This window comes from Oncorhynchus keta, chromosome 21 (genome assembly GCF_023373465.1).
Source record: "Oncorhynchus keta strain PuntledgeMale-10-30-2019 chromosome 21, Oket_V2, whole genome shotgun sequence".
NCBI lineage: Eukaryota > Metazoa > Chordata > Actinopteri > Salmoniformes > Salmonidae > Oncorhynchus > Oncorhynchus keta.
This window is the reverse complement of record NC_068441.1, coordinates 30,503,207-30,530,781: the sequence shown is the minus strand read 5'-3', so window position 1 is coordinate 30,530,781 and position 27,575 is coordinate 30,503,207. Positions and strand designations below refer to the sequence as shown.

General features: G+C 41.2%; 2 protein-coding genes and 1 long non-coding RNA gene across 7 annotated transcripts in view; 1 reads left to right on the top strand and 2 right to left on the bottom strand.

Annotated features, from left to right (window-relative positions):
• Nucleotides 1-19,554, bottom strand: part of LOC118400449 (lysyl oxidase homolog 2A-like) — a 69,884-nt gene extending 50,330 nt beyond the window's left edge. Inside the window, exons 1-3 of the mRNA XM_035797337.2 lie at nucleotides 18,868-19,554; nucleotides 17,062-17,391; nucleotides 8,682-8,857 (exon numbers count right to left, since the gene is read on the bottom strand). Of these exons, the coding sequence (XP_035653230.1) occupies nucleotides 8,682-8,857; nucleotides 17,062-17,356 (471 nt within the window). The 5' untranslated portion in view covers nucleotides 17,357-17,391; nucleotides 18,868-19,554. The remainder of the gene's footprint in view (nucleotides 1-8,681; nucleotides 8,858-17,061; nucleotides 17,392-18,867) is intronic.
• Nucleotides 19,555-22,541: 2,987 nt separating this feature from the next.
• Nucleotides 22,542-24,527, top strand: LOC127910335 (uncharacterized). The gene is made up of 3 exons (XR_008074417.1): nucleotides 22,542-22,820; nucleotides 23,410-23,540; nucleotides 24,023-24,527. It is a non-coding gene; the product is annotated as an uncharacterized LOC127910335 (long non-coding RNA).
• A 173-nt stretch (nucleotides 24,528-24,700) lies between these two features.
• tacc1 (transforming, acidic coiled-coil containing protein 1) overlaps nucleotides 24,701-27,575 on the bottom strand; it is a 39,072-nt gene continuing 36,197 nt past the window's right edge. For all 5 annotated transcript variants that reach the window (XM_052473690.1, XM_052473691.1, XM_052473688.1 and 2 more), the window contains one exon: nucleotides 24,701-26,780. In XM_052473690.1, coding sequence (XP_052329650.1) covers nucleotides 26,712-26,780 — 69 coding nt within the window. In that variant the 3' untranslated portion in view covers nucleotides 24,701-26,711. The remainder of the gene's footprint in view (nucleotides 26,781-27,575) is intronic.

The window sequence follows — 27,575 nt, the reverse complement described above, 5'->3', positions numbered from 1 at the left end:
AGAACCAGGCTTAATCTGGGTCCAGGAAACTGGCCCTAAAAGCTTGACACACCATGAGAGTCCTCAACAAAGTTCATATTGCACAGTGCTGGTGCGTCTCTGCCAAGATCAATGCTGAAATTTCAACGTTCACGATCATGAAGCGTAATTAAAGATGTTATAGATACTGTAGGAAGGATCATTAAAAAAACTGCAAGGAAAAATCAGGAGATAACTCATGTGCATCCTCATTACATACATCCTAATTTCATAATAAAACTATACATCATACGATACAGTTTGTAACCCGGCCCCATGGAATATCCCTCCACATCGAGGCACCGCAGCATGCTCCTCCCAGCTGACTATCTGAGAACCAACTCCCCAGGCCTCTTGGCGATTGGTTCCACGTGTGGCATGCCATTATCCCCAGCTGCACATGCAGCATTACGTGAGCCACCAACCTTGTAGAATCATGGTGTTAGTTAGCTACTGATAAACAAGGCTTCCTGCCCACCTCCTAATGTTTTGGTCTGAAGAGAGAAGGCCCCCTTAGATGGCTTCATTTAATACATTTTTTGGCTTCTTGGAGGAAGGAACCGAGGACAAACAGATCTATACAAAGCAGGGACCAAATATCACACAACGACTCCTGCTAATATATACAAGACTAGCGTAAACATATGCAGAGAGATTCTCATTACCGACACACCACCACGGAGCTGATCTAGTTCCATTGTTAAAACATGGCTAACACTGACCAAAGAAGGTCACCATGAGGCGGCACTAAAGAAATGTTGACATCACTTACAAGAAATACTGTAGCTACAGTGGGGCAAAAAAGTATTTAGTCAGCCACCAATTGTGCAAGTTCTCCCACTTAAAAAAGATGAGAGGCCTGTAATTTTCATCATCGGTACACTTCAACTATGAGAGACAAAATGAGGGGAAAAAATCCAGAAAATGACATTGTAGGATTTTTAAGGAATGTATTTGCAAATTATGGTGGAAAATACGTATTTGGTCGATAACAAAAGTTTATCTAAATACTTTGTTATGTACCCTTTGTTGGCAATGACAGAGGTCAAATGTTTTCTGTAAGTCTTCACAAGGTTTAAACACACTGTTGCTGGTATTTTGGCCCATTCCTCCATGCAGATCCTCTCTAGAGCAGTGATGTTTTGGGGCTGTTACTGGGCAACACAGACTTTCAACTCCCTCCAAAGATTTTCTATGGGGTTGAGATCTGGAGACAGGCTAGGCCACTCCAGGACCTTGAAATGCTTCTTACGAAGCCACTCCTTCGTTGCCAGGGAGGTGTGTTTGAGATCATTGTCATGCTGAAAGACCCAGCCACGTTTCATCTTCAATGCCCTTGCTGATGGAAGGAGGTTTTCACTCAAAATCTCACGATACATGGCCCCATTCATTCTTTCCTTTACACGGATCAGTCGTCCTGGTCCCTTTGCAGAAAAACAGCCCCAAAGCATGATGTTTCCACCCCCATTCTTCACAGTAGGTACAGTAGGTATGGTGTTCTTTGGATGCAACTCAGCATTTTTTGTCCTCCAAACACGACGAGTTTAGTTTTTACCAAAAAGTTATATTTTGGTTTCATCTGACCATATGACATTCTCCCAATCTTTTTCTGGATCATCCAAATGCTCTCTAGCAAACTTCAGATGGGCCTGGACATGTACTGGCTTAAGCAGGGCGACACGTCTGGCACTGGAGGATTTGGAAGCGTAGTATGTTACTGATGGCAGGCTTTGTTACTTTGGTCCCAGCTCTCTGCAGGTCATTCACTAGGTCACCCCGTGTCGTTCTGGGATTATTATTTTTTTCATTTTGACCCCACGGGGTGAGATCTTGCGTGGAGCCCCAGTTCGAGGGAGATTATCAGTGGTCTTGTATGTCTTCCATTTCCTAATAATTGCTCCCAAAGTTGATTTCTTCAAACCAAGCTGCTTACCTATTGCAGATTCAGTCTTCCCAGCTTGGTGCAGGTCTACAATTTTGTTTCTGGTGTCCTTTGACAGCTCTTTGGTCTTGGCCATAGTGGAGTTTGGAGTGTGACTGAGGTTGTGGACAGGTGTCTTTTATACTGATAACAAGGTCAAACAGGTGCCATTAATACAGGTAACGAGTGGAGGACAGAGGAGCCTCTTAAAGAAGGAGTTACAGGTCTGTGAGGCAGAAATCTTGCTTGTTTGTAGGTGACCAAATACTTATTTTCCATCACAATTTGCAAATAAATCCATTAAAAATCCTACAATGTAATTTTCTGGATTTTTGTTTCTCATTGTGTCTGTCATAGTTGAAGTGTACCTATGATGAAAATTACAGGCCTCTCATCTTTTTAAGTGGGAGAACATGCACAATTGGTGGCTGACTAAATACTTTTTTGCCCCACTGTAGATGACGGGTCAAAGGTAAAAACAGCTCTGTGTGGGTTTGACATGCTCTGCTTGGATAGACGAAAGCAGGGGGTTAACACATACAGGGAGAATCTGCCTGGAGCAGAGCTGAACAACTGAGATGATTTATAAGGGCTAAATGCTAGGAGACATTCGAAAGTTCCAGTGTGAAATGAGATGGAAGAAATGGTCATACGCTAGTATATCATGACGTTTAAGTTTTGCTTAAATAACAAAAAATGTCTGAGTCTGTGAAATGATTATCAAGAGATGGAGAGAATTCAGTGTCTACTTTTACCACCAAAGGGGCATCAGTTTAGCTGAAATTATGGAAAGACAACTTTTAGTCAGCTGCAGGACTGATGATTTTATTATAGACAACCTATCATTTGTGGTAAATGCTTAATATAATATATATAATCTGTGTGGTCTTGTGTTCCTTTTTGACAGCTAACTAGTGTAAACCACACACGCACACAAACAAGCCTTTGATAAGCACCCCCAAATAAGAACCCCCAAAACACCCATAGACCTTGTCTGTGAGTTTAATTTTAAAAAGTGTAACTTAGGGACAGGATAGAGCATACCAAGATACTGTAGGAGAAAATATTTTGGGAAATATTAATAATTGAATTAGCATGTAGCACAGTTGTGTCTGGTTGGGTCTTGTTACATAAAGACATATTGACAAAGTTGGGTCAGGGCATGACCTGGTTGGAAACCCTGCATAGAATACCACTTCATCCCAGGAATGAATGGAAGACAGGAGCTACTTGTTCCTGTTTCTGACCCAAGTTCAGGCTTGGTGAAGAGGCAAAATGACATTTTCCCAGTCCACTCCCCTGCCAGTTGAAAGACTCTGGTCAGTCCAGGGAAATATTTGCATAGTGTGGACAGTTATCTGTAATAACACCCATAGAGACGTAAATATAAACAGGGCACAAATAAACAGCGGGAGGGCGCCGTTTGTAAGTCCAATGTTCACGTATAGCAGACATAGTATAAAACGAACAGAGTGAAGTTTGAGGACAGGGATTAATCTATTGAACTCGGTTTTCCCATTTAGATTCCAAGCTAGAAGCTTATGAATAATTTATGAAGCATGTTGTTTTATAAAAGGTGTATGAAGGCTTCATTAAGCCTTGAAAGTAGTAGTTAATTTCATGATCACATCTCCTATTCCAATGCCTTTCTTCCTCCCTCCCTTTTCCTCATACTTTCTCATAGAGTTGATCGTTTATTTCATGAGAAAGATACGCAGGGATCTGAGAAGTTCTGCAGGGTCTTGTTATCTTATGAAGTCGAGTGAAAACAGACACTGGAGAAGAATCCACTGAAATTTGAACACTGCAAATTCTCTAGTCTAGTGCAGTCAGTGGCATTTGTCTATCCTGCTGCTCTCAACTGCTAACTGTTAAAATGATAAACCACAGACTGGCCTCAGTTTTAGATGCATTTAACTCGTTTTTAAATTCAAACACATTCAAAGGACAAAGGGTCTCTGTGAGTCACCTGGTAAGCATCCCAGACACCAGAGAGGGGTTATCAACTGGGCTGTCACCATGGTTACGCCAGAAAGAAGGGCCTACTGTGGTAAAGTTCTCAGGCCACAGACGGGCCATAGCGCGCTGAGATGAAATGTATCTCGTTTCCTGCTGTAGACGAATGTGAGCACACTAGTGGAAGATTAAAAATGTGGCCCACTTGTGTCACGTCTGTTGGCGTTGTATAATGTCACGTTTCCTGGCCTACTGGGTGGGATCCCCTTTCATCCTCTGGTTCCATTCACATTTTCTATCCTGAGCAAGTCTCAACCTAAAATACTTTCTCAATGTCACTGTTGCCCTAATAGGTTTAATTTAACATGTTCAAGCTCTGGTTTGTTGTTAACCTTATGTAGACGTTTAAAGTCATTCTAAATAAGTGAAACTGAAATTAACAGTATTTGCAGAATTGCAAAAACTGCTTCTTTCTGTGAATTCAGGGCACTCCAAGTCAAAAGTCAAAGTCAAAACTTAGTGTGATCCCTAAACTTAGCTACGGGTGTTATTCCAACTCCCAGAGAAGTTCCAAAATCAATACAGCTACAGTCAAACTTGAGTTGAACTAAACTCAAGGATTAGTGTTGTGTAAAGGCTGATTAAAGTCACACAGACACCCTCTCAATGAATAAACATTACCAAAGATATGTGTCTCTGTTGGTGCTATGTGGACTTTCTCTACAGGAACTCGTGTTTGATTTAGCCTAAGTTCCAATCACAGTCCAGACCTTAAGGGAAACCCCACTTGTCTGGATGGAATGTGAAATCATTTCTCATGAATATCTCATAAAGGATTACACAGACATCCTCCTGTTTTCTACCCTTCTACCTAGCTTTCTCTCTACTGTTCTACCTACAAATCAGCTGTGAAAGACAATCTGGACCCTCTCTTTTTAAAATGATCCACCAAAATTGTTGCAGCCCCTATTACTAGTCTGTTCAACCTCTCTTTCGTATCGTCTGAGATTCCCAAAGATTGGAAAGCTGTCGCGGTCATCCCCGTCTTCAAAGGGGGAGACACTCTAGACCAAAACTCTTATAAACCTATATACATCCTGCCTTGTCTTTCCAAAATCTTTGAAAGCAGATCACCGACCATTTCGAATCCCACCGTACCTTTTCCACTATGCAATCTGGTTTCCAAGCTGGTCATGTGTGCACCTCAGCCACGCTCAAGGTCCTAAACGATATCACAACCGCCATCAATAAAAGACAGTACTGTGCAGCCGTCTTCATCGACCTGGCCAAGGCTTTTGACTCACGGCCGACTTTTTTCTCTGTATATATATCAATGATGTTGCTCTTGCTGCTGGTGATCCACCTCTACGCAGACGACACAATTATGTATACATCTGACCCTTCTTTGGGCAATGTGTTTAACAAACCTCCAAACGAGCTTCAATGCCATACAGGCCATACTGCCATACTCCTTCTGTGGCCTCCAACTGCTTTTAAATGCTAGTAAAAACTAAATGCATGCTCTTCAATCGATTGCTGCCTGCACCCGCCCGCCCAACTAACATCACTACTCTGGACGTTTCTGACTTAGAATATGTGGACAACTACAAATACCTAGATGTCTGGTTAGACTGTAAACTCTCCCTCCAGACTCACATTAAGCATCTCCAATCCAAAATGAAATCTAGAATCGGCTTCCTTGTAACGGTTCTCTTCTATCTCCTCCTCTGACGAAGAGGTGGAACAAGGATCGGACCAAAATGCAGCGTGATGATGATGATTCATGATATTTTAATGAAGGAAAAAACTATACATGAAGAAACTACAAAATAATGAAATGTGAAAACCGAAACAGCCCTATCTGGTGCAAAGACAAGAACAATCACCCACAAAACACTCAAAGAATATGGCTGCCTAAATATGGTTCCCAATCAGAGACAACGATAAACACCTGCCTCTGATTGAGAACCACTCCAGACAGCCATAGACTTTGCTTGATACCCCCACTAAGCCATACACCCAATACCTAACAAAACCCCAAGACAAAACACACCACAATAAACCCATGTCACACCCCGGCCTGACCAAATAAATAAAGACAAACACAATATACTTCGACCAGGGCGTGACATTCCTATTTCGCAACAAAGCCTCTTTCACTCATGCTGCCATACATAACCCTCGTAAAACTGACTATCCTATCGATCCTTGACTTTGGCAATGTAATTTACAAAATAGCCTCCAACACTCTACTCAGAAAACTGGATGCAGTCTATCACAGTGCCATCTGTTTTGTCACCAAAGCCCCATATACTACCCACCACTGCGACCTGTATTCTCTCGTTGGCTGGCTACAGATTTGTCACCAAACCCACTGACTCCTGGTCATCTATAAGTCTTTTCTAGGTAAAGAGCCGCCTTATCTCAGCTCACTGGTCACCATAGCAACACCCACCCATAGCACGCGCTCCAGCAGGAATATTTCACTGGTCACACCCAAGCCAACACTTACTTTGGCTGCCTTTCCTTCCAGTTCTCTGCTGCCAATGACTGGAACTAATTGCAAAAATCACTGAAGCTGGAGACATATATCTCCCTCTATAACTTTAAGCATCAGCTGTCAGAGCAGCTTACAGATCACTAGTGGTACCTGTACACAGCCAATCTGTAAATAGCACACCCAACTACCTCATCCCCATATTGTTATTTATCTTCTTGCTCTTTTGCATCCCAGTATCTCTACTTGCACATCATCATCTGCACATCTACCACTCCAGTGTTAATGCTAAATTGTAATTATTTTGCCTCTCTGGCCTATTTTTGCCTTACCTCCCTACTCTTCTACATTTGCTATTGTGTTATTGACTGTACGTTTGTTTATGTGTAACTGTGTTGTTGTTTTTGTGGCACTGCTTTGCTTTATCTTGGCCAGGTCGCAGTTGTAAATGAGAACTTGTTCTCAACTGGCCAACCTGTTTAAATAAAAGGGAAATAAAAAAATAAAAACCTCCCCTCTCTACCCTTCTACCTCCCTTTCTTTCTACCCTTCTACCTCCTGTCCTCTCTACCCTTCAACCTCCCTTCCTTTCTACCCTTCTACCTCCCTTCCTTTCTACCCTTCTACCTCCCCTCCTTTCTACCCTTCTACCTCCCTTCCTCTCTACCCTTCTACCTCCCTTCCTCTCTACCCTTCAACCTCCCTTCCTTTCTACCCTTCTACCTCCCTTCCTTTCTACCCTTCTACCTCCCTTCCTTTCTACCTCCCTTCCTTTCTACCCTTCTACCTCCCTTCCTCTCTACCCTTCTACCTCCCTTCCTTTCTACCCTTCTTCCTCCCTTCCTCTCTACCCTTCTACCTCCCTTCCTCTCTACCCTTCTACCTCCCTTCCTCCCTACACTCTCGAAAAAACGGTACCAAAACAGTTATTCAGCTGTCCCGATAGGAGAACCTTTTTGGTTCCAGGTAGAACTCTTTTGGGTTCCATGTAGAACCCTCTGTAGAAATTGTTCTGCATGGAACCCAAAAGGGTTATACCTGGAACCAAAAAGGGTTCTTCAAAGAGTTACCTTATTGGAACAGCCTAAGTACCTTTATTGGTTCTAGATAGCACCTTTAAGAGTATACCCTTCCACCTCCCGCCCTCCCTACACTTTCCACTCACTCCTTCCTTACCCTTCCACCTACCTACCTCCTTACCCTTCCACCTTCCTACCTCCCTACCCTTCCACCTTCCTACCCCCCTACCTTTCCACCTCCCTACCTCCTTTCCATTCCACCTTCCTACCCCCCTACCCTTCCACCTCCCTACCTCCTTTCCCTTCCACCTTCCTACCTCCCTACCCTTCCACCTTCCTACCTCCCTACCCTTCCACCTTCCTACCTCCTTACCCTTCCACCTTCCTACCTCCTTTCCCTTCCACCTCCACCTTCCTACTTCGCTACCCTTCCACCTTCCTACCTCCCTACCCTTCCACCTCCCTACCTCCTTACCCTTCCACCTCCCTACCTCCTTACCCTTCCACCTCCCTACCTCCTTACCCTTCCACCTTCGTACCTCCTTACCCTTCCACCTTCCTACCTCCTTACCCTTCCACCTTCCTACCTTCCTACCTCCTTACCCTTCTACCTCCTTACCCTTCCACCTTCTTACCCTTCCACCTTCGTACCTCCTTACCCTTCCACCTTCCTACCTCCTTACCCTTCCACCTTCCTACCTCCCTACCTCCTTACCCTTCTACCTCCTTACCCTTCTACCTCCCTACCTCCTTACCCTTCTACCTCCCTACCCTTCCACCTTCCTACCCCCCTACCCTTCCACCTTCCTACCTTCCTACCTCCTTACCCTTCCACCTTCCTACCTCCCTACCCTTCCACCTTCCTACCTCCTTACCCTTCCACCTTCCTACCTCCTTACCCTTCCACCTTCCTACGTCCCTACCCTTCCATCTCCCTCCCTGCTCCAGCCTTCCACTTCCCTTCCTGTCTCCAACAGGTTGGAGCATGGAAACTGGGTTTGACGAAAGGGTTTACCGTAAGACATTTCGGCACTAAATCCCTGATATCCAGAACTCCTTTCAAACGTTAAACACATATTCTCAGCTATTGCTCCACATCTGTCTTGCATTTCTGTGAAATTGCACTGTAACAACATCCAACAAAAGCAAAGAAGCAATCATGTATGGTGTGTGTGTGTTGTGTGTTTGTGCGGCCGTGCAGCCGTGTGTACATAAATGTGTGTGTCTGTGTTTCTATGTGCTAACATGTGTGTTTATGTTTTAGGCTTACCTCCACACTGTTGGTGAAGCTACTGATGAACTTGAAGCCGGGGATGCGTCTCTGGTTACACACCACTCCCACGTCCTCAGAGTGTTTGCAGTCGGACACTCCGAAGCCATTGGACTTACACTGAGCCAGTGTTCTCTCCTGCCCCGAACAGTGGACGTTATCCAGCCAGATCCGACCTTTGAACAATGGGGGATGGAGACACCTCTAATGACCACACATCTAATGAACCCTCCCCAACGCCCTATATCAATTTTAAGCTTCAACAGACAACACCTTTGGGTAAACACTTTGGGCCAGTCTCATTGTGGACTAAAACATACTTTCAATATACTGTATTTTCTCCAGTGAAAATCCAGGACTAGGCATAATCTAGACTGAATAATGACGCCCGAAGGGCATGGCTGCCGTTTTACAGGCTCCTAACCAACTGAGCTATTTTGTGTGTTTTTTCGCATTGCTTGTAACTTATTTTGTACATAATGTTGCTGCTACCGTCTCTTATAACAGAAAAGAGCTTCAGGATATCAGAACAGCGATTACTCACCTCGAACTGGACAAAGATTTTTTTCTTTAATGAGTCAGACGCAAAAGATTTACTGCTTCTCCGAGACCACGCCCAAATCCCCACCATTCGCGTGAAGAAAAGACGGAAATACAGGGGGTGGAGATCGGGGTGCCTTGTGAGAATTAATCCGCAAGTGGGTAACCCGCCTCTACCCTCCATTCTATTGGCCAATGTGCAATCACTGGAAAATAAACTGAACAATCTCCACTATCTTACCAACATGACAGTAAAAACAGTAATATCTTGTGTTTCACAGAGTCGATACGGATAAGATTCAGTTGGCTGGGTTTTCCGTGCATCGGCAGGACAGAACAGCTATGTCTGGTAAGACGAGGGGTGGTGTGTCTATTTGTCAATAACAGCTGGCGCTGTTAATTTTTTATTTAACTAGGCCATTCGGTTAAGAAAAATATATCATTTTCAATGACAGCCTTGTTCAGGAGTAGAATGACAGATGTTTTATTTTATCCTTATCAGCTTGGGGACTTGGGGAACCTTTTGGTTACTACAACAACACTCTAACCACTAGGCTACCTGCCGTTAATGGGGTCTTGAGGTATCGGTCGCCTGAGGTAGAGTACATCATGACTGAGTGGGGAACTGAGTGGCGCAGCGGTTTAAGGCACTGCAGTGCTATAGGTGTAACTATAGACTCGGGTTTGATCCCAGGCTGTATCACAACCGTCCGTGATCGGGAATCACATAGGACAGCGCACAATTGGCCCCGCATCATCTGGGCTTGGCCAGGTTGGCCTGTCATTGTAAATACAATTTGTTCTTAACTGACTTGCCTAGTTAAATAAAGGTTAAAACATTTTTAAGATAAACTGCAGACCACACTATCTACCAAGAGAGTTTTCATCTATATTTTTCGAAGCCGTCTATTTACCACCACAAACCGATGCTGGCACTAAGACCGCACTCAACGAGCTGTATAAGGCCATAAGCAAACAAGAAAATTATCATCCAGAAGCGGAGCTTCTTGTGGCCGAGGACTTTAATGCAGGCAAACTTAAATTAGTTTTACCAGCATGTCACATATGCACCAGAGGGAAAAAACTCTACACCACCTTTACTCCACACACAGAGACACTTAGAAAGCTCTTCCTCGCCCTCCATTTGGCAAATCTGACCACAATTCTATCCTGCTGATTCATGCTTACAAGCTAAACTAAAGCAGGAAGTACCAGTGACTCGCTCAATACAAAACTGGTCAGATGACGCGGATGCCACGCTACACAGACTAGCACAGACTGGAATATGTTCCGCGATTCATCCAATGGCATTGAGGAGTATAACACCTCAGTCACCAGCTTCATAAATAAGTGTGTCAATGAAATCGTCCCCACAGTGAAGGTACATACATATCCCAAACAGAAGCCATGGATTACAGGCAACATCTGCACCAAGCTAAAGGTTACAGCTGGGAGTACAGGAGGAGCGGGACAGTAATCCGGATGCTTATAAGAAATCCGGCTATGCCCTCAGATGACCCAACAAACAGGCAAAGCGTCAATACAGGACAAAGTTTCAATCCTACTACACCGGCTCTGACGCACGTCGGATGTGGCAGGGCTTGCAAACTATTACAGAATACAAAGGGAACCCCAGCCGCAAGCTGCCCAGTGACGGGAGCCAACCAGACAAGCTAAATGCCTTTTCTGCTCACTTCGAGGGAAGAAACAGTGAAGCATGCACGAGAGCCTGTGTGATCACACTCTACGTAGCCGATGTGAGCAAGACCTTTAAACAGGTCAACATTCACAAGGCTGCAGGGCCAGACGGATTACAAGGACATGTACTCAGAGAATGCGTGGACCATTTTCATCCTCTCCTTGATCAAGTCTGTAACACCTACATGTTTCAAACAGACCACCATAGTCCCTGTTCCTAAGAATGCGAAGGTAACCTGCCTAAATTACTACCGCCCCGTAGCACTCACCATCATCCCGGAAACCCTAAACCCACTCCATTTTGCATAACACCCCAAAATATCCACAGATGATGCAATCTCAAACGCACTCCATACTGTCCTTTCCCACCTGGGCAAAAGGAACACCTATGTGAGAATGCTGTTCATTGACTTCAGCTCAGCGTTCAACACCACAGTGCCCACAAAGCTCACCACTAAGCTAAGGACCATGAGACTAAACACCTCCCTCTGCAACTGGATCCTGGACTTCCTGTCAGGACACCCCCAGGTTGTGAGGGTAGGAAACAACACATCTGCCACACTGATCCTCAACACGGGGACCCCTCAGGGGTGCATGCTTATTCCCCTCCTGTACACCTTGTTCACCCATGACTGCATGGCCAAGCATGACTCGAACACCATCATTAAAACCTCTTGAAGCTAGGGGGCACTATTTTTATGTTTGGAAAAATAACGTTCCCAAAGTCAACGGCCTATTTATCAGGACCAGATGCTAGAATATGCATGTAATTGACAGATAATGATAGAAAACACTCTAAAGTTTCCAAAACTGTCTAAATGTTGTCTGTGAGTTAAACAGAACTGATATTGCAGGCTAAAACCTGAGGAAAATCCAATCAGGAAGTGATCCTGTTTTTGAAATCTCTCTGTTCTTTTGCATCCCTATTGCCCATTTAAAGGGATATCAACCAGATTCCCTAAGGTGTCAACAGTCTTTAGACATAGTTTCAGGCTTTTATTTTGAAAAATTAGCGTGAAGGATCACATTGCGTTTGTGGACAGGTGGGGGCTCTCAGAGTGAGTTGGTGCGCAATTGGTATTTTGGGTATAAAAATCATCTTTATGGAACAAAAGGAACATTTGCTGTGTAACTGGGAGTCTCGTGAGTGAAAACATCCGAAGATCATCAAAGGTAAACGGTTCATTTGATTGCTTTTCTGATTTTCGTGACCAAGCTTCCTGATGCTAAGTGTACATAATGCTATGCTAGGCTATCGATAAACTGTAAAACATAATTTCAAAATCTGTGACGACAGGGTGATTAACAAAAGGCTAAACTGTGTTTTCCTATATTGCACTTGTGATTTCATGAATATGAATATTTTCTAGTAATATTATTTGACTGTTGTGCAATGCTATTCAGCGTTGCTGATGACAATTATCCCCGGATCCGGGAGGGGTGGTTCAAAGAGGTTAAGGATCCGTCCCTTTTATTTCCATTTTTGCCTGAAATTACATACTCAAATCTAACTTCCTGTGGCAGGAGAAAGGCCATAATGTATTATTCCAGCCCAGGTGCGATATACATTTTGGCCACTAGATAGCAGCAGTGTATGTGCAACGTTTTAGACTGATCCAATGAAGCATTACATTTCTGCTCAAAATGTTGTATCAAGACTGTATAAATATGCCAGATTTGTTTCTTAATAGCTTTTTATGTTCAAAATTGTGCACTCTCCTCAAACAATAGCATGGTATGATGTCACTGTAATAGCTACTGTAAATTGGACAGTGCAGTTAGATTAACAAGAATTTAAGATTTCTGACAATATCAGATATGTCTATGTCCTGGTAATTTTTTTTGTTACATACAACCTCATGCTAATCGCATTAGCCTACGTTAGCTCAACCGTCCCTAGGAAGGGACACTGATCCCAAAGAAGTTTTTAAGTTTGCTGACAACACAACAGTGGTAGGCCTGATCACTGACAACGATGAGACAGCCTATAGGGAGGAGGTCAGAGACCTGGCAGTGTGGTGCCAGGACAACAACCTCTCCCTCACCTCAACGTGAAGAAGACAAAGGAGATAATCATGGACTACAGGAAAAGGAGGGCTGAACACGCCTCCATTCACATCGACGGGGCTGTAGTGGAGCTGGTCGACAGTTTCAAGTTCCTTGGTGTCCACATCACCAACAAACTATCATGGTCCAAACACACCAAGACAGTCGTGAAGAGGGCACAACAACTCCTTTTCTCCCACAGGAGACTGAAAAGATTTGGCATGGGTCCCCAGATCCTCAATCAGGTCTACAGCTGCACCACCGAGAGCATCCTGACCGGTTGCATCACCGCCTGGTATGGCAACTGCTCGGCATCCAACCGTAAGGTGCTACAGAGGGTAGTGCGTACGGCCCAGTACAAATACTTGATTAAGGGCTTGTAAGTAAGCATTTCACAGTAAGGTTATATTCGGCACATGTGACAAATAACATTTCATTTGATTTGATTTGAATCTGGGTACAGGTCCTTAATAAAGTGGGCATGAGATTCCTGTGTGTTATATATATTTCCACACTATTAGGTTGAAATAATACTGTGAAATTGTAAAAAAATTATGATAATGCCATTAAAGTGTAAGAGCTGTTTGAAAAGCCAGCCTGAAATTTTGTTAATAGCCCAATAATAAAGAGTTCCAAACCTTCCAGCCAATAACAGCTAGTTATTGGCTCCCTACTTGGACCACTCCCAGACAGTCCAAGCAAAATTCTTGCTTGAGAAATTGCTCTTTGCCAAAAATATATTTGTGTTTCTTTTGACCATTTCTATTTGAAAACAACCACAGTAAGGTACTTACAGTTTTTCTCAATTGCTAAAACTTCTGAAACATTGCTCCATTTCCTGAAAACATTAAACACAAAACCTCATCTTCAAGCACTATTTACATAACCTCTGACTCCTCTTGCAAAATGAAACATTCGCCTCAAAATCAAACACTGCTCTCAAATCATAAACAAAGTGATCAAAATGATATACACTCTCATTCAGTCAGTAAACAATTCCCCCGAAAAATAGAAAACACATTGTTCAAAACATACAATTCTCAGGGAGGAGTACATTTTTAATCTAAAAAAATGTTCATATTTTTCCGTCATTGTCTTTTGATGAACGAAAACATGTTCTATCATAGTCTCTCAAAATGGATCAGAAATTACTACTCTGCTTTGCTCTTTGCAATTTTGTTTTTTGTTCTTCCTCCTCCTTGTACCCCTTTGTCTGTGATACTCTGATTCTGGTTCTTTCTTGATATGAACCTGCAACCATTCAAAATCGATTGAGCAGTCAGTACTGTTAATAAATGGAAAGCACAATGTTCAGGGCCATACAATCTGTCCATTGTACAGTATACAGCCTACAATGCACTGTACTACAGTATCCATTCTAAGACTTTCTCCTTCCCACCTTCAACAACCTGTTTGCTCTCTGAACTGGCTTATATTGACTGTGTCACATCATTTGAAACAGGTTAAATCAATTTTGAGTGGTTGTGTTCAATCAATGACATATGTTCTCTATTTGTATTTGATTGTTGCCACTTGTGTTTACCAGTATGGATGACATGTGCATTAGAGTGCAGAAAGTGATTTGAGAATGAGAATGTGTTTAGAGTTTTGCTGAAAAGTCTAAGTGAGGTCTGAAAATGGTGTTTTACCATGTGAAATGGTTTAAGGTATTGACAGACTGCATAATTAGCTAAATGAGTCCAGGCAACTGAGAACTTTGTTCAGCCAATGGGCTTTAATTGAGAGAAACTGTAATTGTTACCCCAAAATGATTTGATATTGAGATAAAAACATCTGCGTTGGACCTTTAACTTATATCATGACAGTTCATGACAACTCACCTTTTCACTTAGGTTAGACTGACCAAATTTGACCATTTCATGCAAGATATGTGTTACAGAATTTAAGTTGCCATCACCTGTCAAAAAATGTGTATGGCTCTTTAGACTAATCTAAATGGTCTAATCAATCACAACAGACCTTTACAACCACATTACATTGTTGGAATCCAATCCAACTACATGGTGGGGATCATCAGTCAGTCTGCTCTCCAACTATGTGTTCCAGAACCGTCTGAATCAGTGGTGTGGGATGAGGGAAACCAAACGCAGCACATTGACCATGGAAATACAGAATAGGCCTCAGGCCCTTTCTGTAATTAATCTAGAACCCAGACACTGCAGAAGCTGAATATGAGCCACAACAATAAATGTTACTTCTTAGCTAATACTTACAACATGACTTCAGGGGCTGCAGGTACCCTAGTGGTTAGAGTGTTGGGCCAGTAACCGAAAGGTTGATAGATCGAATCCCAAAGGTAAGGCTGTCATTCTGCCTCTGAACAAGGTAGTTAACCCACTGTTCCCAAGTAGGCTGTCATTGTAAATAAGAATTTGTTCTTAACTGACTTGCCTAGTTAAATAAATCATATCTATACATCCTTTCCTGTCAGGAAACACCCAGCAAATAACATTTTGATAACTCAGCATTTTGTGATTATAAATGTTGCAAAAAGAAATTGCTCTGGGGATGTTGGGCAGATATTCACACCTATTCCTATGTTACCTATACTGGCTATGACAAAAGCCTAGCTTTCCCAACTCTCCAGTCTACATAGTTCAAGATCAAGAAACCCTTTTGGCTGCACATGCAGTGAACATTATATAACTTCTATCTCAGCAGCTCAAAACAGAGTCATATGTTCCATGAAAATCCCATAACGAATGCAGCACGTTTCCCCTGTCTGGGACCGTAATCCCTCAAAAAAACACTGTTTTACCCATTGAAGTCTAGCTAGCTGATACACACCAATCAAACTTTGTGTGGGGAAAATGACTGGAAAATGGAAACATAGACATAATCTCATCATCCCCCTTGTTTTGTAAGAATATCTCTGGTATTGTCACTTTCCCAACTCCATAAATCTGATTGAAGGTTGCAAATGGAACAGTATTGAGATGTATGGAGCTCTGGCTGCTCTCTATAAAAGCCAGATGAAAGATGTTATTAACCCAACCTCCCATCGTCAAAGACTCATGTGTTCCCATTGACACATATCTGCATTAATCCTAATCATAGTACCTGCAAAGAGGGACATACTATATCTCATCTTTCTAATTTACCTGGGTAATAGAAAAAGTCTCTCTGGAATACGTTACAAGAATGATGATCATTCTAATTCCATATATTAGACCACTCCATGCTACAATATGCTAGACCCAATTATTGTTGCAGTCTGTCATTGATTCTCAAAGGAAACAAATATATATTTCCATATATTTCACTGAACTATCCCGTTAATTAAGTCTTAATGGTCAAAGTGGATTTCCAATTACAACATGTTACTAAACTATCCCGTTAATTAAGTCTTAATGGTCAAAGTGGATTTCCAATTACAACATGTTACTAAACTATCCCGTTAATTAAGTCTTAATGGTCAAAGTGGATTTCCAATTACAACATGTTACTAAACTATCCCGTTAATTAAGTCTTAATGGTCAAAGTGGATTTCCAATTACAACATGTTACTAAACTATCCCGTTAATTAAGTCTTAATGGTCAAAGTGGATTTCCAATTACAACATGTTACTAAACTATCCCGTTAATTAAGTCTTAATGGTCAAAGTGGATTTCCAATTACAACAACTATCCCGTTAATTAAGTTAATGGTCTAAACTATCTATCCGTTAATTAAGTCTTAATGGTCAAAGTGGATTTCAACATGTTACTAAACTTAGAACATGTTACTGAACTATCCCTTTAATTAAGTCTTAATGGTCAAAGTGGATTTCCAATTACAACATGTTACTGAACTATCCCTTTAATTAAGTCTTAATGGTCAAAGTGGATTTCCAATTACAACATGTTACTAAACTATCCCTTTAATTAAGTCTTAATGGTCAAAGTGGATTTCCAATTACAACATGTTACTGAACTATCCCTTTAATTAAGTCTTAATGTCAAAGTGGATTTCCAATTACAACATGTTACTAAACTATCCCTTTAATTAAGTCTTAATGGTCAAAGTGGATTTCCAATTACAACATGTTACTAAACTATCCCTTTAATTAAGCCCCTACTCTTCTGTGTTCCTTACCTTCTCCCTTGCCGTACTTGGAGGACGGGGACCAGGACACGGCCTCCACGTAGCCCAGCTCTCTGCACAATATGTTGGCCGCATGGATAGAGAAGTCGTCGTCGCACACCGTGCCCCACTCGCCATTGTAGTAGACCTCCACCCGGCCCTCGTAGTGCTTGCGTTTGTCCCCTGCCAGACGCAGCTGGATGATGGGGGTGCCAGGGGGAAGCTCGGTGTCCGACTGGGCCTGGCATGGTGCCCACACACAGAGTAGCATGGCTAGGCGACACAGGAGAGGGCACCAAGACGGCATGGTTCGGAAAGGGCAGGGAACTCACTGTATGTAAACTGGAGGAGGCAGACACGGACCAGAATGACCAATGAATGACTGAAATAAGCAAGGTAGTGTATTTAGGCACCTTGAAGACTGTATTGTGCTATGAGTTGCTGAAATTAATGGAATCATATTTGAATTCAAAGTTGAGTGTGAAGGGGTATTCATGTATGAAAAGTTAAAAATATATATTTTTTAACATGTTTTAACGATTGAGGAGCATCTGAACCGATTGAATATCTGATACCAACAGAAAACAAAAGCTTATTCAATGGACCAGCTACAGCTTGTGTGGTGAGTGGTTTGAGTCACAAGGTCAGCATGTTTGTTGCATTTCATCAGCCAGAAATAAGAGTCTTCTTATGTTTTGACATTATCCTCAGCCTCACGGGCTTCTCCAACAACCTAGACCTCACCACAATTCCAGGGTGGATTGAGGATTAGGTATGGTGGTAACAAAACAGATTTATCTTGCGGAGAGCAAGGAGATATTTCAGTTTGAGAGAGAGAGAGATGATTGGATTGATGGATGGATAGATGGCTAGATGGACGGGAAGACGTCACCATCCAGCTCAAACATTTTAGACCCCAAAAACCGATTGCTCCCTAATTATTATGCTAATGTAACTGTGTTGCTTCACCATTTACTGAGAGAGGTTTGTGTTAAGGTCGTCAGCAGCGCAGATAGAGGTTTCTCATGTTGCTCGGCTGAAGGAATGGCATGCCCCAGACAGGTACTCAACTTTGTAGGCCTAATGCGTTTCACATGTAGGCTCATGCTATGTTCTACATGCTCCTATCTTTTCATCTCTTGCTGGGCCAGAGCTCATACTACCCCTCAGGGCTGTGGAACCAGATAAAGGGAATTTTTGCTTTATCTCTCTTTTCAGCCAAGCCATGAAAGTGTCAACGGTGAGTGGTCTTTGGGGGGGGACAGCCCTGCACCTTGTAAGCCCCAGCTAGGGGCAACTTTTCCTGTCAATGTCATGGTGATGACAAAATGCAGGGGTGGGGGAAAAGTTCTAAATAATCCCCCTCATTAATATCATTATTTCCCCTTCATATTATATATAACCAGGACGTTTCTTATATCAACATTTCTGACTAGCTTTCAATCTTTCCCTGACCTAGAAAACTAAACTCCACTCCATGGTGAATCTGTGTGCAACTACAATGTGGCTCTGAATTCAGATTCAAAAACTGCAATCACTTCAGCAGCAGTAAAACAATGTGCTTGATTGCTTGATTGCTTTATATATTGCAGCTAACTAGTTAACTATAAATATGAAATACACTAGCTACGGGAATACTGGAACATAATTTCCTTCAATTAGCATTCCTTTAGTCGAAGTTCTGCTATTCAGAACAACCATATAGCCTGATCAAACATCATGTTGACGATTATAATGCGCGTATAGGCTTTTCACGATCGTTATTTAATGTAAATGTAAATATAATAACTATAACATGCATACAAAAGACCCACTTACTTGAAGAAAATCAGAAGACGCCCTCGCGCCAAAAGGAGCAGGGTTTCAATCGAATGTCTATGCTGCAGCAGTGATTTTAACACTTTATTGAGTATGTTTTCCAGAGTATGTTTTTCAGCCTCCCACCTCTACCTCAGCAGGTCGGCCTCAGTTCTATAACCACCTTCAATCCAGTGATTCCTCGAAACGTCCTCCTCCTCCCGTAATAGGCCTATCAATGGAAGCAGAGTCCTGCAGTCATGACGTCTTCGGGCATCCTTCCTTCCCGGTGTCCACAGGAGGATTACGAAAGCAGCTGAATTTGACTTGTTTTAGGGACTATTATGATACATTTTGCCTGTTGCTAGGGGAAGAAAACAACATTTCCACCAAAACAAATAGCCTAAATTATTTTTCAATAAAGGTTTGCTATATAGATCCCCTCAAATTTACATTAGATTGCACCAGCTGCAACCCAATACTAGAGACTAGCCTAAACTACCATCGAAACCATTATAATATTAGAAGACTCCAAACTCTTTCAACAACAAAACATTTCAAGAGGTGTGAACAAACTCCTGTGAACAATAATGTTTCAAAATGACAAGTGGATGTAACTCTATTCTAGGAAGACTGTAATGGAAGTTTTCAACATATTCAACGTCAATGTTAAGTAACGGCAAAATGGTTGCGACTGACTCTAATTATTCTGACATGTAGTGAAACTAGGCATAAATCCTATCTATGGTAGTCCTATCAATAGGCCTACCTTTAAATGCACCCTTCCTTGAGATAATCACTGACCTGGAAGTGAGAGGATAGGTTAAAAACATGTTTTCCACTTCAGTGCCTTCACCAGCACTGTATTTTTTAAATACTTTACAAAAAAATACTTTCCCAAGCAATGTAATTTGAGTCTGTCTGCACACTTCAAAGTTGGGTTAGGAGTTCAAAAGAGATGTCCTTATCATTACAATATTATTGCACACCCAGAACATTCCCTGCCCTCATTTATTTCTGGTATTTTTGGTCAGTTGTAGGTGGCCCCAATTAGAAGGTAAAGTGCATGCAATTTAATTAGAGGTGCACAAACAACATTTCTCAAGCATCTTCAAGAATAGAAATGGAAAAATTTCAGTGTGTTGATCTGGAGATGGTCTAGTTATGATTCCAGGCCACAACAAGGTAAGGACCCAACTAATGATGAAAACATATTCAATGTATTGTCTGATTCTAGTAAAGTAACAAAGGGAGGAGAGATATCCGCATAATAGAGATAAGGACTTTATCTAGCGCAATTATTATCACAATCTCTACCTAGATAGAGCACAACCTACAAATAATATTACAGGCTACAGTAATTATTATAGTAAAGAAATACTATTAAAGGGTAAAACAGGTGCTTATGCAAACATTAACATTTGTTTCACTAGACTGTGACCACATTTATTGATACAACATTGAGAAGGCAACAGTCTTTATTATCAGGCTCAGGCTAAGACACAGATGCAGATACAGGAGGCGGATAAAGTCAGATCTGGGAAGACTAGGAGAAACTAGAGCACAGGAAACACGGGAACACCCCGGTAGGACTTGACAGGACAAGACGAACTCGCCTACCAAACAGAAAACGCAGGTATAAATACACAGGGGATAATGAAGGGAGATGGGAGACACCTGGTGGGGGGGTCAAGACAAGTACAAAGACATGTGAAACAGATCAGGGTGTGACACTTTATCATTGACCTTGGATCCGAGATACGAATAATTGACAAACATGAGAAGAGAACAAGAAACACAGAAACTGCAAAAAAAATAAAAATAAATTAGAAATGTAAATATAAATGTAATAGAAAAGGTATTCCATATTCCCAAATTATCCCAATCAAGATGTTTCCAGATGTTGATGATTTTATTGTTCTTCATTGTATTTTCCTTCAAATGTTGTGTTTTATGACCATCATAAGACCTTCTGTATTATTGTTTTAGTTGACTGTAACATACTGTATTCTGGATGTCTTTGGTTACAGGCTCAATAAGTGCCTCTGAGGAGAGAGAGAGAGAGAACAGGGGCACTGTCTCTAAAAGGAATCTCTCTGGGAACATGAAACCAACACAAAAGCTAAAAGGTGGGAGGAAAGGGAGAGAGAAAGAGGGAAAGAAAGAAAGAGAAAGAGTTTGTGTGTTTCCGAGCGAGCGTGTGCGTGTGTTTTTGTACACTGTTTTGTACAGCCAAAATGTATGTGAGCTTGTACATTATCATGAGACAGCATGCATTACAGACTGAAGGTCTCTGTGGTGTTGAAGCCCAATGCAGCAGGAAACCAGACTCACCTGTTCCCAGCTATGTCCATGAAGAGTGACCAGTCTATGGGACGACCAGACGTATTCAGAAAGGGAGACGGTTCTACTGAACAAAGGTATGAGTTCTGTATTTTATGTAAAATATGCCCATATGAAATTCATGAACGTGCAGGTTTGGGGAGTAACTGATTACATGTCATCTGATTACCAAAAAAAAACAGCTAAAATGTTGTAATCAGATTACAGATACTTTTGAAAAACTAGATGATTACTTATTGGATTACTTTTAATATCAGAAAGGATGATTGCGGAAAAATACATTGTCACTTTTCTGTATTCTTAATGTTATTCAATTCGTGATTGAAAAAAGTTGCAAGTTTAAATTTGAGTGAGTCTGACCACAAGTCTGAGACTACTATGTTGACACACCAAAAGCGTTTGATGGATCCTTTTTGTCTTCTTCTAAGAAAGTAATCCAAAAGTAATCAGATTGAGTTACTGAGTTTGGGTAATCCAAAAGTTCCATTACTGATTACAATTTTGGACAGGTACACTACCGTTCAAAGGTTTGGGGTCACTTAGAAATGCCCTTGTTTTGCTCAGTTGTGCACCGGGGCCTCCCACTCCTCTTTCTATTCTGGTTAGAGCTAGCTTGCGCTGTTCTGTGAAGGGAGTAGTACACAGGGTTGTACGAGATCTTCAGTTTCGTGGCAATTTCTGGCATGGAATAGCCTTTATTTCTCAGAACAAGAATAGACTGACGAGTTTCAGAAGAAAGTCCTTTGTTTCTGGACATTTTGAGCCTGTAATCGAACCCACAAATGCTGATGCTCCAGATACTCAACTCGTCTAAAGAAGGACAGCTTTATTGCTTCTTTAATCAGGGCAACAGTTTTCAGCTGTGCTAACATCATTGCAAAATGGTTTTCTAATGATCAATTAGCCTTTTAAAATTATAAACTTGGATTAGCTAACACAACGTGCCATTGGAACACAGAAGTGATGGTTGCTGATAATGGGCCTCTGTGCGCCTATGTAGATATTCCATAAAAAATCTGCAGTTTCCAGCTGCAATAGTCATTTACAACATTAACAATGTCTACACTGTATTTCTGATCAATTTGATGTTATTTTAATGGACAAAAAGTTGCTCTTCTTTCAAAAACAAGGACCTTTCTAAGTAATATATAATATAATAATATAAGTGACCACAAACTTTTGAACGGTTGTGTAACTAGTAACTGTAACTGATTCAATTTAGAAAGTAACTTACCCAACTCTGTGTGCATGTGTGTGCGAGTATGTGTGTGTTTTTGTGTGTACAGCGTAGTCTACAGTTCAATAAATCAATCAATCAAATGTATTGTTAAAGCCCTTCTTACATCAGCTGATGTCACAAAATGCTGTACAGAAACCCAACCTAAAACCCCAAACAGCAAGCAATTCAGGTGTAGAAGCACGTTGTATATGTACAGTTCCATTGTATATGACATCATCAACATTAGACAGCATCAATTAAAGACTCAAGGTCTGTCTCTGTTGAGTTGAAGCCCAATCCAGCAGGAAAGACCAGATTCACCTTATCCCAGCTGTGTGTCCATGAAGAGTGACCAGTCTATGTCCCATAGACTATATGTATTCAGAAAGGGACATGGTTCTACTGAACAAAGGTACGAGAGCACTATTACACAGGTAGGCCATCCAGAAATAACTTGGTACACAAAATACTGAACATTTCCAATGTCTACTTTTTATTTAGACTGAATGGGTATAACCTTACAGAGAGTTGTTGTGCTTTTCTGGCCTCGACTCAGCTCAAACTCCTCACAAATGAGAGAGCTGAACCTGAGTGACAACAACCTGCAGGATTCAGGAGTAAAGCTACTCTCTGCTGGACTGGAGAGTCTACACTCCCTCTCGAGATTTTAGCACTATGTGTATAAAATAATGTAGTGTTACTGCTGTTACTGTTTAGTATCTATCCTGTTGCCTAGTCACTTTATCCCTACCTATATGTACATAGGTACCTAAATTACTTCATACCCCTGCACATTGACTCGGTACTGGCACCCCCTGTATAAAGCCAAGTTATCGTTACTCATTGTGTATTTATTCATTGTGTCATTATTTGTATATTTTTCAAATATTTCTCTTTTTTTCTCTCTGCATTGTTGTGAAGGGCCTGTAAGGAAGCATTTCACTGTTAGTCTAATTTGATTTGATATGCTACATGTACAAATCATGATACACTCTCTACAGGCTGCCTGGTCACAGAGGAAGGCTGTGACCAAATCCCTCCCATCTGAGAGAACTGGACCTGAGCTACAACCACCCAGGAGACTCATGATTAAAGCTGCAGGACTGGAGGATGGAAAACTGGAAAAACTCAAGTATGTTGAGGGTTTGTGTCAATCTGTTTTCATGCTACACACAGGTAGACCGTGCGTGCGTGCGTGCGTGCGTGCGTGCGTGCGTGCGTGCGTGCGTGCGTGCGTGCGTGTGTGTGTGTGTGTGTGTGTGTTCATGTGTGTTCGTGTGTGTGTTCGTGTGTGTGTGTGTGTGTGTGTAGGCAAATGTGGGAAGCACAACTCATAATAATGTCTGGAATGGAGCGAAAGGAATGGCATCAAACCATGTGTTAGATGGATTTGATACCATTCCACCTATTCCGATCCAGCCATTACCATGAGCCCGTCTTCCCCAATTAAGGTGCCACCAACCTTGTGTGTGTGTGTGTGTGTGTGTGTGTGTGTGTGTGTGTGTGTGTGTGTGTGTGTGTGTGTGTGTGTGTGTGTGTGTGTGTGTGTGTGTGTGTGTGTGTGTGTGTGTGTGTGTGTGTGTGTGTGTGAGACTATCATTTGTTTTTATACAGGACAATGACCCAACACACCTCCAGGTTGTGTAAGGGCTATTTCACCAAAAAGGACAGTGATGGAGAGCTGCATCAGATGACCTGGCCTCCACAATCGCCCGACAACCCGAGATTCTTTGGGATGAGCTGGACCGCAGAGTGAAGGAAAAGCAGCCAACAAATGCGCAACATATCTGATAACTCCTTCAAAACTGTTGGAAAAGCATTCCAGGTGAAGCTGGTTGAGTTAATGCCAAGAATGTGCTGTCATCAAGGAAAAGGGTGGCTGCTTTGAAGAATCTAAAATATATAATATATTTTGATTTGTTTAACACTTTTTTGGTTACTACATGATTCCATATGTGTTATTTCATAGTTTTGATGTCATCACTATTATTCTACAATGTAGGAAATAGTCCAAATAAAGAAAAACCCTTGAATGAGTAGGTTTGTCCAAAACTTTGACTGATACTGCATATATAACAATATTTTGTTTTAAATAATCATTTCATACTTCAATGGCATTTTGATGGACGATTCTGAACGTGTTATGACACTGTTGAAGTTGACTATCACTGAGTGTTATTGAAGCAAGACCCAGAAATGATTTGGCATTGAGATAAAAATGGCTCCATTGGACCTTTAAGCTTAAGGCACAATGTCTGCTGTGCAGTGTGCTACATAGTTCACCGTAGAACATTAATCATGATAACCTTTATTCAGGGAATGCCTTCTACACACAATATACAGTATATCAGAAACTATAATAAATCACTTTTCTGTTACTCTGCCCTCTACAAATACTGCCATTAAAATAAAATTATATTATTTTCATACAATATAAAATGTACACATTAAGGCAGCTATAGACATTTAAAAGCAGCTTTAAACAGCCTTTGATTTGGCAAAATAATAACATTTGGCAGTGGATTGTACTGTACTGATGATGATGATGATGATGATGTTGATCCATTAAATAGGTACGATAAGGCAAAGACTCTCAAACGATGACCCAGGTAGGACCTCATCTGGGCTTCTCCAACTTCCATGTCCACATACTATATAGGTCCTTGTAGTGCTAAAGGGTAGTTTGGAACTGGCCCTATATATTGTTATAACATTAGGCAAACAGTTGTTATGCTGGGCAACCAGTTAGCTTTTTGATAGCTCTGAGAACATATATCTAAACAAGCATCCACACCTGCATTGAAACAATTTACAGATCATTCATAATCTCTAATAATAACTGGTATTGAGCCTGGAACACTATCACAGTGATAGGTTTTGAGGGGGAACATTTGGCAACCCAAGTATTATGGTGATGATGGAAAACATTTGTCTTGTTTTCCCAAGGCCTAGAGAGAAACATAACTGTGGCTGCGCTGCAGAGAGCCAATCACTGTAATCACAGCTCCCTACGCTGTGTCTAGCTAAAATAAAGAAGAAAAAACAACATGGCAGTTTCAACCCATTCTTAAAGAAAGTGAAACTAAAATGATAACAGAGTATGTCATTACTCCACTGATAGATTTGTTAAGCTGTTCGTGTAGTACTATGTGCTATGATGAGGTCAGAGAATAGTGCTCTTTAGTTATAGGCTACATGGGCTAAGTGGTAAAACACAAGGAAAATTGATTGAAGCCTAAATATTGTCTATATATTGTCCCATGATCAAAAACAAACATGTGATTTATACTAGCATACCCCTAAAAACATTGCCCTACTTAAATAATGTGAGCAAACAAACATACAAAACAACAGAAGATCAAACGAGATGAGACAGAAATGTAATATAATCAACAACAACAACAAACTAGAATAGCAGCAGGATGATTGTGTAAAGTGTAAACCTGTTGAACACAAGTAAATACAGTTGGTGGATCTCTTTTTGTATCAAAATAATTGGACAACACTGATAATCCATGATGGGGCACACACTTTACAAACACACCGTACACACAGTACGCAACACAACAGGTTAGTAGCTACTAGATCCTTCACGTAGTTTCACTTAAAATTAAGTAGAAATCAACAGAAAGGTCCATACCTTAACTTGACCTTCATTTACCAAATGTATCCAAAAGTTAAGATTTGGCCCTACATGTGCATCAAAGTTGCACATTGAACATGACAAATTGCCACGTCAATACTTAATTGGTTATAATAAAAGATTAACAGCGAAACAGCAATGAGTGTATATGTATATATATTGCTTGTTTTTAGGTGACCAAATACTTATTTTCCACCATAATTTGCAAATAAATGCATTAAAAATCCTACAATATAATTTTCTGGATTTTTTTTCTTCTCATTTTGTCTGTCATAGTTGAAGTGTACCTATGATGAAAATTACAGGCCTCTCATCTTTTTAAGTGGGAGAACTTGCACAATTGGTGGCTGACTAAATACTTTTTTGCCCCACTGTATATATATATACCTGTATATATATATATATATATATACACTCATTGCTGTTTCGCTGTTAATTTGTTCCAATCTGAAACAATAGGGGTGACTACTGCAGTCACTCGCTATGTGTTTGAGTAATAAAAGCAGAGATGGGTTCAGATTGTATAGAAGTGTGTACAGTAATTTACCAGCTAGCTGCAGTGGGGATGGTTAGGCCTTGGCTGCAATGGGAAGGCAGAGAGGGGAGAAGTTGGTGGAACAGTTCATCCAACAACTCCAACGTTTATGATTTCAGGTCTGATCAGTCTGATGTCCCGAGCTTCGCTATTAGTTCGTCACAGATCTTTGTGAGCTCCTCGATTTCTTGATTCTGGGTAGAACAGAGAGATCAATCAAGGTACAAATGTGCAATTCTGCATTGAAACCCTAGATAACTAATTAGATGGCTTAGTTATTATTTTACTATCAGTGATTCTTACCTTCTGATAGAGGGGTTCTCTTGTCATTGGAAGCCACCGATAAGTAACACAATTATTGTATCCAGTTATGTATCCAGTCTTTTACTATAAATTACTTTTACAGTAGGGTTGAAATGTGGGAACTCGGATTTACTGAAATTTACCGAAATGCACAAAACCCCTTCCTTTTCACGGGATAAATAACTGAGAGAAACCGGTAAATTATAATAAGTTATTTATATGAACAGCATGATGTGGAATGTAACTGTTAAATTATATCAATGTCTAAATCTGGATTCTCTATGGCCTCTGTGGTCACTGCATGATGAATCATAAAAACTCAGGCTTGGGACCGACAGCCATTCTCAGTTTGTAGAACTGTCATCTCATCATGATAACTTGTTTTATTGTGACAGGTAGACCTACATTTGAGGCAGCATAGCATATGCTACAGTAATATAAATACCGAATGCGCATCTAATTTACACATCTCCATCTGGCTTTCGGGGATCAACTTATTTTTTAATTGTATAGATGTTTTAGTGTTTTATTGCAGCTGCAAGGTTTTAAAACACTCCTATATTGTTGCTTTAAATCAGTGGACGAGCAAGCACTCTCTCGCAGAATGTCTCTCTCTCCATCAATTCTGAAAGTATTCAGACCCCTTGACTTTTTCCACATTTTGTTACCTTATAGACTTATTCTAA